The sequence below is a fragment of the Sminthopsis crassicaudata genome, chromosome 1 (assembly GCF_048593235.1).
Source record: "Sminthopsis crassicaudata isolate SCR6 chromosome 1, ASM4859323v1, whole genome shotgun sequence".
Taxonomy (NCBI): domain Eukaryota; kingdom Metazoa; phylum Chordata; class Mammalia; order Dasyuromorphia; family Dasyuridae; genus Sminthopsis; species Sminthopsis crassicaudata.
In genome coordinates this window covers 661,937,661-661,952,464 of record NC_133617.1, presented here as the reverse complement: position 1 = coordinate 661,952,464, position 14,804 = coordinate 661,937,661, and the positions used below count along the sequence as shown (strand labels likewise).

The following is a 14,804-nucleotide window of genomic DNA, read 5'->3' as shown; positions in this document are numbered from 1 at the left end:
AGAGAACCCCAAGGCTCCCCCCCTTCTCCAACTCATTTTAATACTCACAACTTGCCCTCTACCCCAGCCTGTTTTCTTTCTTTCCTACTTGGAAAGGTCCTCAGAACCTGAGGCAAGGAAAAACCCCTGAACTCCAAGGAATGAGTTTTTCTCTCTTGCATCCAACTTACATAGATTTTCTTCCTGAGATCAGACCAGCATCATAAGCAAAGTGTTCAAATTGATATTAAGCAGACAACCTTACAGCAATTTCTCACTAACTGAGAGTAATAGGTAATCTATCTTTCAGTAAATATTTTATTTAGGCAGGGAAGGAAAAACATAAAATAATAATCTTATATTAATCTTATTGTGGGCTTATAGGGCTATCCTTGTAGTTTTGTCTTGGGCATGGATAGCACTGATGCTGGAGATATGCCTTCTACAACTGTCAGAAATCTCTTTACTTCCTCTTCCCAAACCCCTTCCTTCAAAGTTTTGTCCTGATCTTGGGACTAGTAGAGGTTTGGATTAATTGACCAGTTTCCCCTCCATCTCACCCTTCATATTTTTTAAGAAAAGCCATAAGAAGTGAAGGAAATAGAAGTATAACAATTGAGAGCCACAGATGCAAGGACAGTGACTGAACAAATCCTGTATGAAAGGTGTTGGAACAGTTCTTCTATTTAGACTGCAGAGCAAGCTGGAGACTCATCATTTCTTTCTTTACTCTTTGATGGCACAGTGGATAGATAGGAAGTTATAGGCATCAAATCAGGAAGACCAGAGTTCAGATATGACCTCAGACACTAGTTGTATGAACTTGGATAAAGCACTTGACCTTCATTTATTTCAGTTACTTCAACTGTACAATTAGGAAATATATGTACATATACACACATGTAATAATACCTATTTCATAAGGCTGTTTGTGAGGATTGAATGAGAGAATATAAAGTACTTAGCACAGAGGTTGACATATTAGTAGATGCTTAATAAATGCTTATTCCCTTACTTTGGTTGGATACGTACTTCTGGGCCTATCTACTTCCATCTGGCTTATCTTAGATTTTCAAATAATTGTATGTTTAAAAGTCACTTTGATTCTTAGGCAAATGTGATAAAGGTAGTATGATGGGTTATTAAGAATAGCCTAGGAGAAGAGATAAATTGAAAACTTTAGTATTTTGCTAGAGTATGATTTCTGGCTATGGGCTTAGTGTTAACAGGATTGATTAATTTTTACAACTTTCCAAGGTAAAATATATATATATATATATATATATATATATATATATATATATATATACTTTTACCAGGGTTTCCTTGTCAATGAGTCACAGAGGCCAGGCAATTAACTGGTCAGCATCATTGGCCTGGTTGGAAAAAAAAAATTAGTCTTCCAAGGAGGAAGGGGCTAAAGGTATGGCTAAAGAGAAAGCTATACCCCAAGGGAAAAAGTTAACATGCCTAGAGAAACCATGTGGTAGAGGAAGCAGGAGGGAGCTAGATACCTGGCTGCCTGCTCACCACTTCAGCAGAGTGACCCTGTCCTTTATATGCTTCACTGACTTTTTATTCCCACAGGTAACAGACAGGAAACAGTTAGACCTTCAGAGAGAACATTTGTTGTCTTTCAGTTTCCCAGCCTACTTTTCAAGGATGGTCTAAACTTCTGCTCTGATTATCCTTCAAGTAACTTCACTTCTCTCCAGCTAACCTGCTGGTGGTACTTACTTACAGAAATATTGCAGACACATTCCCATAGATAGAAATGAGAGAGAAAGAAAAAGAAAGGGAGGGAGGGAGAGTGAACATATATAAATATATACACACAGAAAAATATAAATATGTATATACATATATGCATGTGTTTACATGTATACAATGTATATATGAATAGAGATATATGTGTATAGTTTATACATTAGCATGTACAAACATGCATACATATATGTCATCACAGGCACAAGCATAGCCACAATGTGTAATGCACATGCATGTATGTACCCATGAGTGCAAATGTGCTATATACATGTGCATATATTTGTAGAGTGAGAAACAGTTCTCACACAAAAGCAAAATTTTTCAAGTCAGTCTAAATACTCCATTAACTATTCATTGTGAAAAAATTGACATGGAACTTTCCTAGAATTAGTCTCCAAAGGTTATAGTCTTACCTATCTTACCTATCCATTGATTGTCAATTATTATCAGTTAAATTATCCATTGATTGTCAATTATTATCAGTTAAAGCTGAACAGCCCTGGGGAAGACAATCCAATAAGATAAGAAAGCTAATACAAATACAAATTCTTTATTGACCCAGTCTAGGTGGGGGAAATTTCTTATTCTTCTGTCTTACAAAGGAAAAAAAAATATATATATATATATATCATTACTTAGAATCATCTATGAACACTGAATTCAGGCCTTCCCCTATTGGATCATAAAGAAAAATTCCCAGAATAGCTTCAAAGGGGATCTAGTTAAGAGATCGTGTTCTCTTGTTAAGAAGAAATCAGGCCTCCACAGCCTCCCCCTGCTTCTTGGGGTAGCATCCCATTCTTGGCAAGCTCTAGCAACAATCTGGCTTGCCAACTAACTTCTGTAGCAGACAGCTTGCAGCAGTGTTCATAGCAACTTGAGATATCATAACAACCACTGGGAGAGGGGAACTAGTCCTTGGAGCCTAGAATGCTGGGAAGGAGACTGAATTTGTCCACTAAAAGGAGAGCTAAGGGATCCAGGAACTTTGTGTAGTAACTGAGGGACCCTTCCTTCAAGCTCTCTGTATTTCAAGCAGCTTGGGTCTGCCTGATAAATAATTTTTTCCTGTTGACTAGATGGATATTGTTCAATGATATTCTACTCAAGGTCAGCTCTTGAATGAGTTTCCTCCTCAACTGAATTTGTTCATCCAAGAAGCCAGAATTCCTACTTATAACTCTATTGTTATGGTCGTTGTATACCTTCTACTGTTTCTGCCTCCTTTCCCCTTCAGCAGTTCATATGTCTGCCCATTGTGTCTCTGAATTCCTCACAGCCCTCCTCTCCTCTAGTACCACAGTATTTAATTACATTCTCATACAATACTTTGTTCCACCATTCCCCAGTCAAGAAGAATCCCTCTTGATATAATGGAAAGAAAGCTGGCTTTGATGTCAAAAAATTTCAGTTCAAACCCAGCTTTTTGTGCTATTTTTCTTGTGTGACCTTGGACAAAGCACTTAACTTTATTTGAAAATGAGAGTGTTGAGCTAGATCAAGGCTTTTTAAACTTTTTCCCACTTGTGATCCCTTTTCTCCTGAGAAATTTTTATATATGACGTCAGGGTGTATAAGTATGTAAAAGAGGTACACAAATCCAACATTTACTGATAATAAATCATAATTTTGTAACTCCTACATTCAATTATAAGATCCCATTTGGGGTCACAAACTCCAGTTTAAGAAGCTGGGGACTAGATGGCTTCTTAGGGGTTTCTCCAGCACTAGATCTAAAATAACAGATACATTTTGGGGGAGTGGTGTTGCTAAAAAAAAAAGTACTGCTTTTTATATTTTAGGTTTTTTTCCCAAAAAATTCAATCAATCATTCAATAAGCATTTATTAAGTTCTTGATATCTACCAGGCATTATTTGCTAATCTATAAGAGAGAGAGAGAGAGAGAGAGAGAGAGAGAGAGAGAGAGAGAGAGAGAGAGAGAGAGAGAGAGAGAGAGAGAATATATACATATAAATCAGTACCTACAAGACAGAGTAAGCTTAGAGAAAGCAGTACTGGCATCTGGGTAACCTGCAGAAGATGTTATTTGAGCTGAGGTTTTTTTTTTTTATTTTAAGCTTTTTATTTACAAAACATATGCATAGGTAATTTTTCAACGTTGACCTTTGCAAAACCTTCTGTTCCAACTTTTCCCCTCCTTCCCCCACCTCCTCCCCTAGATTGCAGGTAGTCCTATACATGTTAAATATATTAAAGTATATGTTAAATCCAATATATGTCTACATATTTAGGCAGTTATCTTGCTGCTGAGCTGAGTTTTGAAGGAAATCATGGATTATAAGACAGAAAAAGCAGCATGTCAGTACAGGGAACATCATGTAGGAGGAATAACAAGGAATAACAACAGATAGACCATGGATGGGATGAAGAACACTGATGTGTAAGAAGGCTACAAAGATAAGGAGTCAGGTAGGAAAAGGTCATTCAATGAATCCTCACACAAACAGAGAGTTGTTGATATTCTATACCTGACCATCCAACAGTCTAAAGACTCAAATGGGGTTGATTATAAAAGAGAGTGGATGAATGACCTTGTGGTTCCAGTGATCTAATCATTTGAAATCCCCATCCCTCAGATACTTCCGAATTCTCCCGATCTTTACTTCCCCATTACAAGTGGAACTAAGTATATTTGTTCATTCAGCTATTTATCGAATGTCCACTGTCTGAGACCATCATAACACTGAAGTCATCTGCAGCTGGAGATAGGCCCATGCTCCCTCAGCCAGGCTCCTTGATACCTTTTTTTGTCTCTTTCACTTAGGCTTAATGATAAGCCTTTTGTTACAATAGCAGCCCTTCTCCAGGGAAACTATGTTTTCAAGTGTTCACTTTTATGTGGTTGGAATAGAATCTGAGTGAAAGATGAGAAGCTCAATTAATTGTTCAGCTGTGTCCAAATATGCAGGTATTTGTTATCAGGCAAGAAAAAAAAAAAGAACAAAAGGACTGGTTGATTGGAATTCCCCTTTTCATTGGATACTTACAATAATATATACAAAAATGTCTTAAACCTCATTTTCTTTTGTTCTATTATTTGGTATTTGGTGGTTTATTTTAAGGAAAAACTGAATGAATTAATTCATTATTTTGTGATTTATGACAAATAAAAAGTTTGAGAGAGAATTTCTGGATAAATAAATCATACTAGCATATAATTAATAAAAGTGATCAGTGACACTTTTAAATGTAAAATGCCTCATGGAAACCAGTCAATGGTTACATGCCCTTGGAAAAGTGAATGTTTCTGAGGGTGGCAATCTACTCTGAATAATCAACAGTTAGTTGAGAATAAATATTATAATGAAGGACCTATTTCAATAAGGGTTTAGGGGATATGACTTTGATTATATCATCTACTTCCAAATCGGCTTGGGCATTTTAGGCAAAGGATCTACCTTCCTACCAAACCTGCCTCAGCAGAACACTATGGGGCAAAATTCACTGTATATTAAAATTTTTTGTAAATTCTTTCTAGTTGGGTAGGACAACAACTCTACCTAGATAAGAGAGCCTAGGGAAAGGTTAGGAATCTCCCCAAACATTTGTTATTTAATCATTATTTCTCTCAGAATGCTTATTACTGATATAATAAAGCAACAGTGTAGGTAGGAGTGGTTAAGATGAAACTAGCTTGAGCATCTACTTCATGGCCCTTTGAGGGCATTTGCTTCACTTTTACTCCAAAGTCTTAGCCTGGGTAGTAGGAAAACTGGGGAAAATTAAGTCCAGGAAGGGGCCTCACCACATCTGGGTTCAAGTCCAGACTCTGCTGCTTATAGGTTGTATAACTTTGGGAACTTCAATTCCCTTATGCATAAAACAGATATAGTAGTACTTGCCTTAAAAGATACAACTACCACCATCAATATTTCCATAGCACTTAGAGTTTATAAAGAACTTTTAAGTACATTGCCCCTTTGGATCCTCCCAAGAGCCTTGTTGGCTAGATACTAGATATCCCTATATCTTGTAGATATGGAAACTGAGTTTCAGAGAACTGACATCAGTCATACAGATAATAAGTAACAGGCTTGAGGTTGGAACTCAGGTCGTTCTTTCACTGACTATAATCCCAACACTCTTTCTAATAGACAGTTGGCAAATGTGTCATTCTTAATTCAGTCTAGAAAATATTTAGTAAGTGCTTATTATGTGCAAGACGTTATGCTGAATACTGAGGACACAGAAATTAAACTATGACATTTCCCTGTCCTCAAGCAGCTCACATTCTAGGAGGGAGGTCTTGAGTGAGATACAATATGATGCAGATAGATATATGTACAGAGTACAGAGATATAACAGACATAGCCTGAAAAAAAATGTTTTTAGAAATATTTGGGAGGTAGAAAGAATAGTCTTGTCAGTAATATATCCTTAATACTCATATCAGCGGTGAGATATCCTTAATAATAATGGATGGGGCAGTAAAGTTTTCAATTTATATTGTTTTTTACATATTAGCTGATTATGGACAAATGATTTAATTAATTAGTGATCTTTAAAGCTCTAGAAGGACTACTAGGTAGCACAGGGGATCAATAGAGAATTGAGCTTGGACTATCAAACTGAAGGTCGACAGAGTCATTGTTGTATTCCTGGAAAATACCTGTGTATACCAATACCATGCCAGGAAACTGAATCACTTCCATTTGAATTGTCTTAGGAAGATTCTGAAGATCACCTTCAGGATAAGATAACAGACACTGAAGCCTCTTTCAAACTAAACTTCCAGGCATTCCAACTCTACTGAAGACAGTGAATCTAGTGGGCTGGCCTCATAATGTACATTTGCCAAAAAGATTATTTTATGGAGAACTCACACATGGCAAGTTTCACAAGGTGCAGGAAAAGCAATACAATACACTCTCAAGATCTCTTTTAATAACTTTAACTGATTGCATAACATTGGAAACACTAGCACAGGAACAACCAGCATGGCATGCTCTCATTGGAGAAGATGCTGTGCCTCTGGGCAAAACAGAATTGAATTAGCTCAGAAGAAGCACAATGTTAGAGAGTCCACCCCAAATGTTCATAGGGACTATTTGTGTCCAACTTGTGGCAGAGCATTCTGAGCTTGTATTGGTCTGATCAATCATAGACAGACACCCTTTAAGTCTACTCTAACATAGTGATGTCATTTTAATCCTCTTGGAGAATGAAGGACAACAACTAAATAGTAAGACTTATCTTTCTGAGTTCAAATCTGACTTCAGACACTTCCTAGCTATGTGACTCTGGGCAAGTGACTTAACCCTATTTGCCTCAGTTTCCTCATCTGTAAAATGGGCTGGAGAAGGAACCACTCCAGTATCTCTGCCAAGGAAATCGCTAAATGGGGTATTAGAAAGTCAGAAATGACTGAAGAGACTTAACAACCAAAAAACTCTACGGGAAAGATGAGTTGATAACCTAAATCCAGCAGAAGGATTTTCTATACAAATGAAATTACAGTCTGCACATATCCTCCTTTCCCTGAAAAGTCCTTAATAAAAATTAGCATAACAGATATGTTTGGGAAGGAGGGCAAATATCGTCCTCCTTTTATCATCACATATAACTCCTGTAAATGTCAGTGACATTGTGTCATGGTATATAGGATAATGTCTCATCTTTTGAAGATGTCTTGTAGAATTAGGACTCATCCTCTTCACCTGTGGCATTTTCCCACTTTCCCACGCCCCCTGCTGGTAAAAGCCAGCCTTATAAGCAGCTTTCACTTTCACCTCACCAAAGTTCAGTGGAGAAGGAAGGCTGGTTTCCTGGGAGCACTGAAGGCTCAGCTGTCAGCCAGCCCTGGGTCCAGCGACTCTGAGCTCTACAACCTCATGAAAGATGTTCTTCCACAGAAAATGTAAGTACTTAGCATTTCGGGAAAATCCTTCTTCGGACTAGTAGGCCACTGACAAGTTCAAAGACTCCCTCCTTCCCCCCAAAGCTAATCAAGGAGACATGGAAATGAGGGAGACATTTTACAGAAAAAGGTCAAGTGCTTTTTATTTTTTTCTTCCTCCAAAGTTCAATCGAAGGTATTTTTTTCTCTTCTACGAATTTTTGCTTATTTGTTTTTTTGGTGATTGAGGGAACTTTGTTCCTTCCCCATCCTTTGGTGTTGTGATTTTTTTCCCAGATCTATTTCTTTGACATTTGTAGGGATTTCACTAAACAAATCTCCCATTGTGTTGGGGAAGTGAAAGAATTCTATGATTTGTTCTTCAAGTTAACCAGCTGTGACAAGAGGGACTTCTTTTTCTTCATTCTTTCTCATGCTTTAAGGTGGTCCCATAATTCTAGTTTTTAGAATTGAGTAAGACCAAGTCCACCCTTACCTTATCTATATTCCCTATGACTTTATAAACCAAGATCAAAAGTTCACACCTGAGTTTATGATTAAACTTACCAACCTTGGGGGACTTTTCTCTGGAATTACAAGAGAGAGGAAACACTGAAAGGAAAGAGAAAAAAAGGCTCAGGGACATTAAATGTGAGGCTGCATGTAGAAAGGAAAGAGTACTGTGTTTGGAGTCAGAGGATTAGAGTTCCAATTTTGCCTCTAAAATATACTAGTTGTATGATTTTAAACAAATCACTCAAACTTCCCTTGGCCAATGGGTCATCATCTCCTGATAAAGAAAAAAGACTCACTACATCCTGTTTTAGAAATGGCTATTGGTTCATTCATACACAAAAATAAGCCGTAAACATAGGTAGAATAATTTATTTCTCAGGAATTTAGTATAATGACTGGCGTTTTTATATCAAGAAATCAATAAGCATCTATTATGCACCCACTATGTTCCAGACACTAAACACAAGTAAAAAGAATTAAATAATCCCCACATGCAAGGAGTCCACATTTTAATGGAAGAGAGAGCAAGTACATGTAGAAGTATATACAGCATCAATATAAAGTTAAAAAATACACTGTATTTTTCAATATAGTGAAAAAATATGTATGTGTATATGTACACAGCAGTTAAATCCATGAGGAGGTTACTAGCAATTGGAGGATCAAAAATCAGTACTTTAGAGTCTACAAAGACTTTTATTAGGCCTATTAGCCTTACAAATAATTCTATGAGATAGGTTCTAAAGGCATTATCACCTCATTTTGCAGATGGGAAAACTGAGGCCCGGAGAAAACAAATGGTTTGCTCCTGGTGATAAATCTAGTAAAGATCAGAAGCAAGATTTGAATAAAGGTCTTCCTGACCAGGACTAGTATTCTATTCCCTACACCACACTACCTCAGTGTTAAAAAAAAAAAAAAAAATCAAAATTTCTGTAACTGAAAATTCTATATTCCAGAGTCCTACCTTAAAATTAAAGAAAATCTAACATCTTTGCCAAAATGTACCCGAATAGCTCAAAAGATCCAGAAAATTTCATTCTCTTAGAAGAGGAGATATTGGGGTGCTAGATAAATTTGAATCTTTCCTTCTCTCCCATATAACCCCTTTCCTTTTAGGAGTAAAGTTAGATTTAAATCTCTGCCCCAAGTGAAAACTTGTAAATGAGTTGCCTTCAGTAATTGACTGTAGAAAGTCCTTTCTTAAATCATTTGGGAACAAACCCCACAATAATCCCCTTGATCCAAATCCTATTCTAACCTTGAGACTTCCATCTCTGAACTTTGATTAATACTCAGACTGACCTCTTCTGGGGTGGAATGAAAATGGTGAAATTTTTGGTCTCTACTGTCTCTTCCTTCAATATTATCTCCATATTTCAGAGGTGGGAGACTGAGCCTGAGAGAAGGAAAATAACTTACTCACAATCATGCATGTAATTAGTAATTAAAGCAGTACAGAATTTAGAGTAAGGATTTATTAGTCTGGAGACCCTGAGACACTTACTTTGCATTCATAGTGATTAATGAAGATTTTTCCCAATCTCTTATACAAATATGGAGTAGATCAATAGGTGTTCTTCCATTGATGCACCAAAATGGTGTGAGTGGGCCACTGTAGTCCACTAGGCACTAGCCTGAACTCATCTTGCATCTATTTTCCAAGTTGTTCTGTATGTCCAACTCTTCATGATCCCATTTGGAATTTTCTTGGCAGAGATTTTTGAGTGGTTTCCTTCTCTAGGTCATTGTACAAATGAGAAAATGGAGGCCAACAGGATTAACTGACTTGCCCAACTATTAAATTGAGCAATCTCTTAAGTACCCAAGGTCATATTGGAACTCAAGTCCTCCTAAATCCTGGCCTGGCATTCTATCCACTGTTTCACTTACCTACCCCAAGGCACTTCAAGGACACTAATCAAAATGACAGAAGGCAAGACCACAGAAACCAAAGATTGTGAAAAAGGCATTTCTGCTAAAATAATGGAGTAGTGTAATCTATCAGTTTCTGCATCTTAGCAAGTTCTCTTCTCTCATACCTTATTTTCCTCTTTTGTTAAATAAGAGTAACAACCACTGATTTGGCCCATTACCAGAGTAATTATGAGTATCCAATGAAAAAAATTAGTATGATAAGATTATAGGAACATTAATGGATTGTTTCCTTTCCAGGCTTTATCTAATGAATGAATTTATATAATGAAAAGATAAATGTACCTGAAATCAGCAGACTTCCTTAGCATGGCATGCTTCTCTCTCATTTCTAACCTATGTAAGAAATCACTGAGAACAAGATTCTACCATTATCATCAATTGGTCATATAAGCACAAATTAAATATGCCTATCAAAATGAAAGCATAGAAGTTGTTGTTAATCATTGGAATTAAAAGCAAATTTTGTTTTTAAAAAACAAGGAATTTCTTTTAACAACTAGCACCTCAGAGGATGTTAGGGTTGGAAAGGACCTCAGAGACCACCTTGTCCAAGCCCTTTTATTTTTCATTTGCTGATGCCCAGAGACTTGCTGACAGTCATCCAGCAAAGTAGGGACAATTAGGAATAGTTCCCAGTTCTCTTGATTCCATGTTGATTGTCTTTCCTCTTACACATACTGAAATGATTTCCATCTTTCTAGGTGTGGGAGGAAAGTGTAAGCAGGAGTGTGCTGGAATCAGCTCAAAAGATTCTCAGATTAAGTTTTCTAAAGAAGCATGTACACCCCAGAAATTGGAAAGGGCTACAAAACAGTGTTTAATTTGTTGTTTTATTGATTGATCACCCTTTTACAAGACAAGGTGAAAATGTTATTAATGTAGATTAAATATAAAAACATTTTGTGTATTTTTGAGCGTCAATTTTTAACTATTTATCAGCACATCCCTGAATATAGGCCAGATAACATATTTTTAAAAATGCTATATTTGGCATCAGTGGAATAGGTTTCAAATCCTGTTTATACTATATGATGTTGGAAAAGTAATTTAATCTCTCTGGGTCTCAGTTTCCTGCCATGTAAAATGAGGTGGTTGGACTATATTAGGCATTCTTAACCTATTTTGTGACATGGATCTCTTTAAGCAGTCTGATATGCCAATGAACTCTTCAGAATAATACTTTTAATACATAAAACTTTTTATGCTAGATGCCATAGTAAACAGAGCACTGGGAGTGGATTCAAGAGGAATGATCTTCCTGAGTTTAAGTCCAGTTTCAGATACTTATTAGCTGTGTGATCTTAGGCAAGTCATTTAACTCTGTTTGTTTATCAATGAAATGAGCTGGAGAAGAAGATGACAAAGCACTCTAGTATCTTTGCTAAGAAAACTTCAAATGCAGTCAGATATAACAACAAAATTTAAACATAGAATCATAAAGCAAAGCAAAGGCTAATGAAAATAAAGATGTCATTTTTTCCCTATCCAAGTTCAAAGTTTTAACTATAGACTTTGAGAGCCTATGGACTCTCAGTTTAAAAGTTTAAGAGCCCTTGGACTGAATGATCTCTATAACCTCCCTGCCCAGCTCCATATTTCTGCTCCTTTGATTACTCAGGGCACATTAGAAGGTTTCAGCCTCGAGTTACAATTCAAGTCAAACTCAGTTTTTGAGATTTCCATATATGATGAGAGAGTTCAATGGGGTCAGCTTCCCATTATTCCAGGCATAATCACAGACAATGCATGATTTTGTTTTTTCTGTCTCTGCTATCTTTGGATTTCTTAGAAGCCCTGCCTCCTCATCCTAAAGTCAGTAGGAGATTTTCTGGTGAATGACTTGGTCTTATTTGCTATTAGAGCAGTAAAAGAGAAGAAGCTCCTCAGGAGGTGGAATGAGTCCATTGTGAGCTATTAGAGTGAATATCTGCCCTTTGACTGGCATCAAGGAGCATCCCAGGGACACGAAGATTTGGTACCTGCTCCTTTTAAGGCGAAGCCCTCTCTCCTCATTATTGTGTTTCATGCCACAGAGTACATATTACTGCTTTGGCCTAGAATTAGGATATCAGGAACTTAGATCTAGAACTGGAAGATACCTCAGAGGCTGTCTAGTCAGTCCCTTCACTTTGCAGATGAGGAAGCTGAGAACCTTAAAATAGAGAAGGGAAGTCTTGCATCCACACCTAGTTTCTGAGCCATTGTTCTTTCTTCTATTTTCTAGTCCTTGCTCAGCTATATGACAGTGGCAAATCAATTCCTTCTCTTGGTCTCTTGGCGGTTTTCCTCCTTTGAACAATAAGAGGGCTGGACTAGATGGTTACTAAGGCTTCCCTTACACTTCCAAAACCCAACAATTCTCTATTATGACTCCAAACCCTATTTCCATCCCTGTTCTACACATCAACATGTGAGTGGAAAATAAGTCATGTCATCTGGCTGTTTGACCCAACATGGCATAATTTGGTGAGAATACTGGTGTTTCCATTTACCCAGACCTGAACTGTTATGGCAAAGAAAAGTCAGGAAGGCTTGTTCCTATGAAGTCTTTTCTGAACCATTTAACAATCCAGTAATGACTACCAAGGTTGCCCTTCGCTTTATTATAAGCCCTTGGTATGCTTATTGGGCCATCCTCTGCTTCTATTGATATGGTGGAAAGAACACTGGAGCCAGAGAACCTAGGTTTGGGTTCCAACTTTCATTTCTACTTTTATGATCTTTAACAAAGCACTTTCTCTCAATGGGCCTCTATTTCTCATCTATAAAATGAAGAAGGTAGACTAGAAGATCTCTACAATCCCTACCAACTTTTAAATCCTATGATTTTTCCACTTGCATGTCACTCTCTTTCGAGCATTGTCATGTGATTTGGGGCAAAGAGTTCTAGGCAGAGAATCAAAAGTCTTCATTGTTGTTTTTTTCCTTTAAATTTATTTTATTTTCAATTCAGGGAACAAAACAAGCATTTCCACAACACAGATCAATAAAAAAGATGATTGCATATGAAACTGCAAATCTATCATGTACAACTTGCTATTCTCTCCAAATAGACAAAATTATCATATCAATTTTTCTTTTCCTTTTTTTCTTCCCCTGCCTTCTATTCTAAAGATGACTGCCAATAAACACACACATATATCTATATCTATATATTAAATTATTCTATAAATACCTTCTATTTTCAGTTCTTTTCTGGATACATATAACATCTCAATATGTCCTTTATTTTTATGTATTTCTAATGGCCAAAAATGACTCAGTTGCTAAATCATTCCTCAAATAATATTGCTATTACTGTATACAGTGTTCTTTTAGTTCTGCTCATTTTGTTCTTCATTTCATGCAAGTCTTTCCATGCCTTTTTAAGATCAATGAGATCATCATTTCTTATAGTACAGTAGTAGTCAATCACAGACATACATTACAACTTATTCTTGGGTTCTAATAAGCGGTTATGTCCCTGATCTTGAGCAAATATCTTCACCTTTCTGGGCCTCGTTTTCTTTATCTATGAACATCAGATGATTTTTCAAGTTTTTCTAGTTCTAAATTTCTGTGGCTCTAAAATTATACTCTCAAGCGACATAGGAACCTTTTGACATTGGGATGAGGTAGTAGATCCAGCTCAAAGCTGGAAGTCTGGTAACTCAAATTCTAATCTTGGCTCTGCCCTGAAAACCTGTATGACTTTGGACAAGTTTGGGCCTCAGTTTCCTCCTTTATACAAAGATAGGACTGAACTAGATCCCTCCCTTCGCTAAATGTCTGTGGTTCTCTAGAGCCTCTTGAATATGGCTGATTTTGTGAGGGTTTTGGAACAGCATTTGTTCTTGCATTATTTTCTAGATAGCTGCTTATGGAAGAAAGTTATTGCTTCCTTTCATTTTTACAATTTTAATCTTTTGCTATTTGGCGTTTCCTCTAACACTTCTTACTTAGGAACATGTCACACTGAGTGGGTGTGTTCAGAGTACTCATGGCGCATGGCCAAGGTTAGGGTTTGGCATCTCCTGGGTGTGGCTGCATATAGGCTAGTCTGGAAGAACTGACTCATATATAATCTTCTACTCCTTTTGCCCTATTTAGCTTCTCTGTTTTTAATCTAACTTTCCAAGTAGCCACATGCACCTTGGACATCTTTATTCAGAAGAGCTTTTCTTTTCTTCTGCAGGTGAGACCTCTGGGTCTCTATTCCACTCAGAAGGGGTACTAGAACTGGAATCAGAACTGAGTGGTCTCTGCTTAGCAAACCTGCTAATTCTAAAACTGGAAGGATTGCTAGAGTTCCAACCCTCTGCCTGACGTAGGACTCCAAGCCTCAGAATTCTTGATTTAAAAAAAAAAAAAAAAAAAAAAAGACTTTTTGGAGAGTAGAAAGATCATTGGACCTGGGTTCAAATCCCATCTCCAATACATCCATCTATGTGACCTTTGGCACACTTGGCCACTGTAGTGCTCAGTTTTCTTCTTTGTAACACTGAGGGTTGGACTTGATGTTTTTGACATTCTGAGGTTCTCTAAACAAGGAGAATCCTACTACCTCACAGACTGGACAGCTCCAGTTATTAGGCTAAACTTCCTTATGTTAGGGACTGAAATTTAAGGTGCTAATAAATAGGTCATGGTCTGATTTCCCTCCTACGGATGAGAGATGGTACTGTGGAGTGCGTTAGAATCTATCGGCTTTGGGAAGCTGGTAATGCCCATTTAGGAGCTATGGTTTTACTGGGGTGGAGGGGAAGC

General features: G+C 37.2%; 1 protein-coding gene across 4 annotated transcripts in view; it reads left to right on the top strand.

The window, feature by feature from the left end:
- The first annotated feature begins 7,518 nt into the window (after positions 1 to 7,518).
- The window catches only part of CARD19 (caspase recruitment domain family member 19), a 45,681-nt gene continuing 38,395 nt past the window's right edge, over positions 7,519 to 14,804 (top strand). Inside the window, exon 1 of one of the 4 annotated variants that reach the window (XM_074283048.1) lies at positions 7,519 to 7,625. In XM_074283048.1, the coding sequence (XP_074139149.1) occupies positions 7,607 to 7,625 (19 nt within the window). In that variant the 5' untranslated portion in view covers positions 7,519 to 7,606. The remainder of the gene's footprint in view (positions 7,626 to 14,804) is intronic. The other 3 variants (XM_074283046.1, XM_074283051.1, XM_074283049.1) reach the window with 3 other exon arrangements.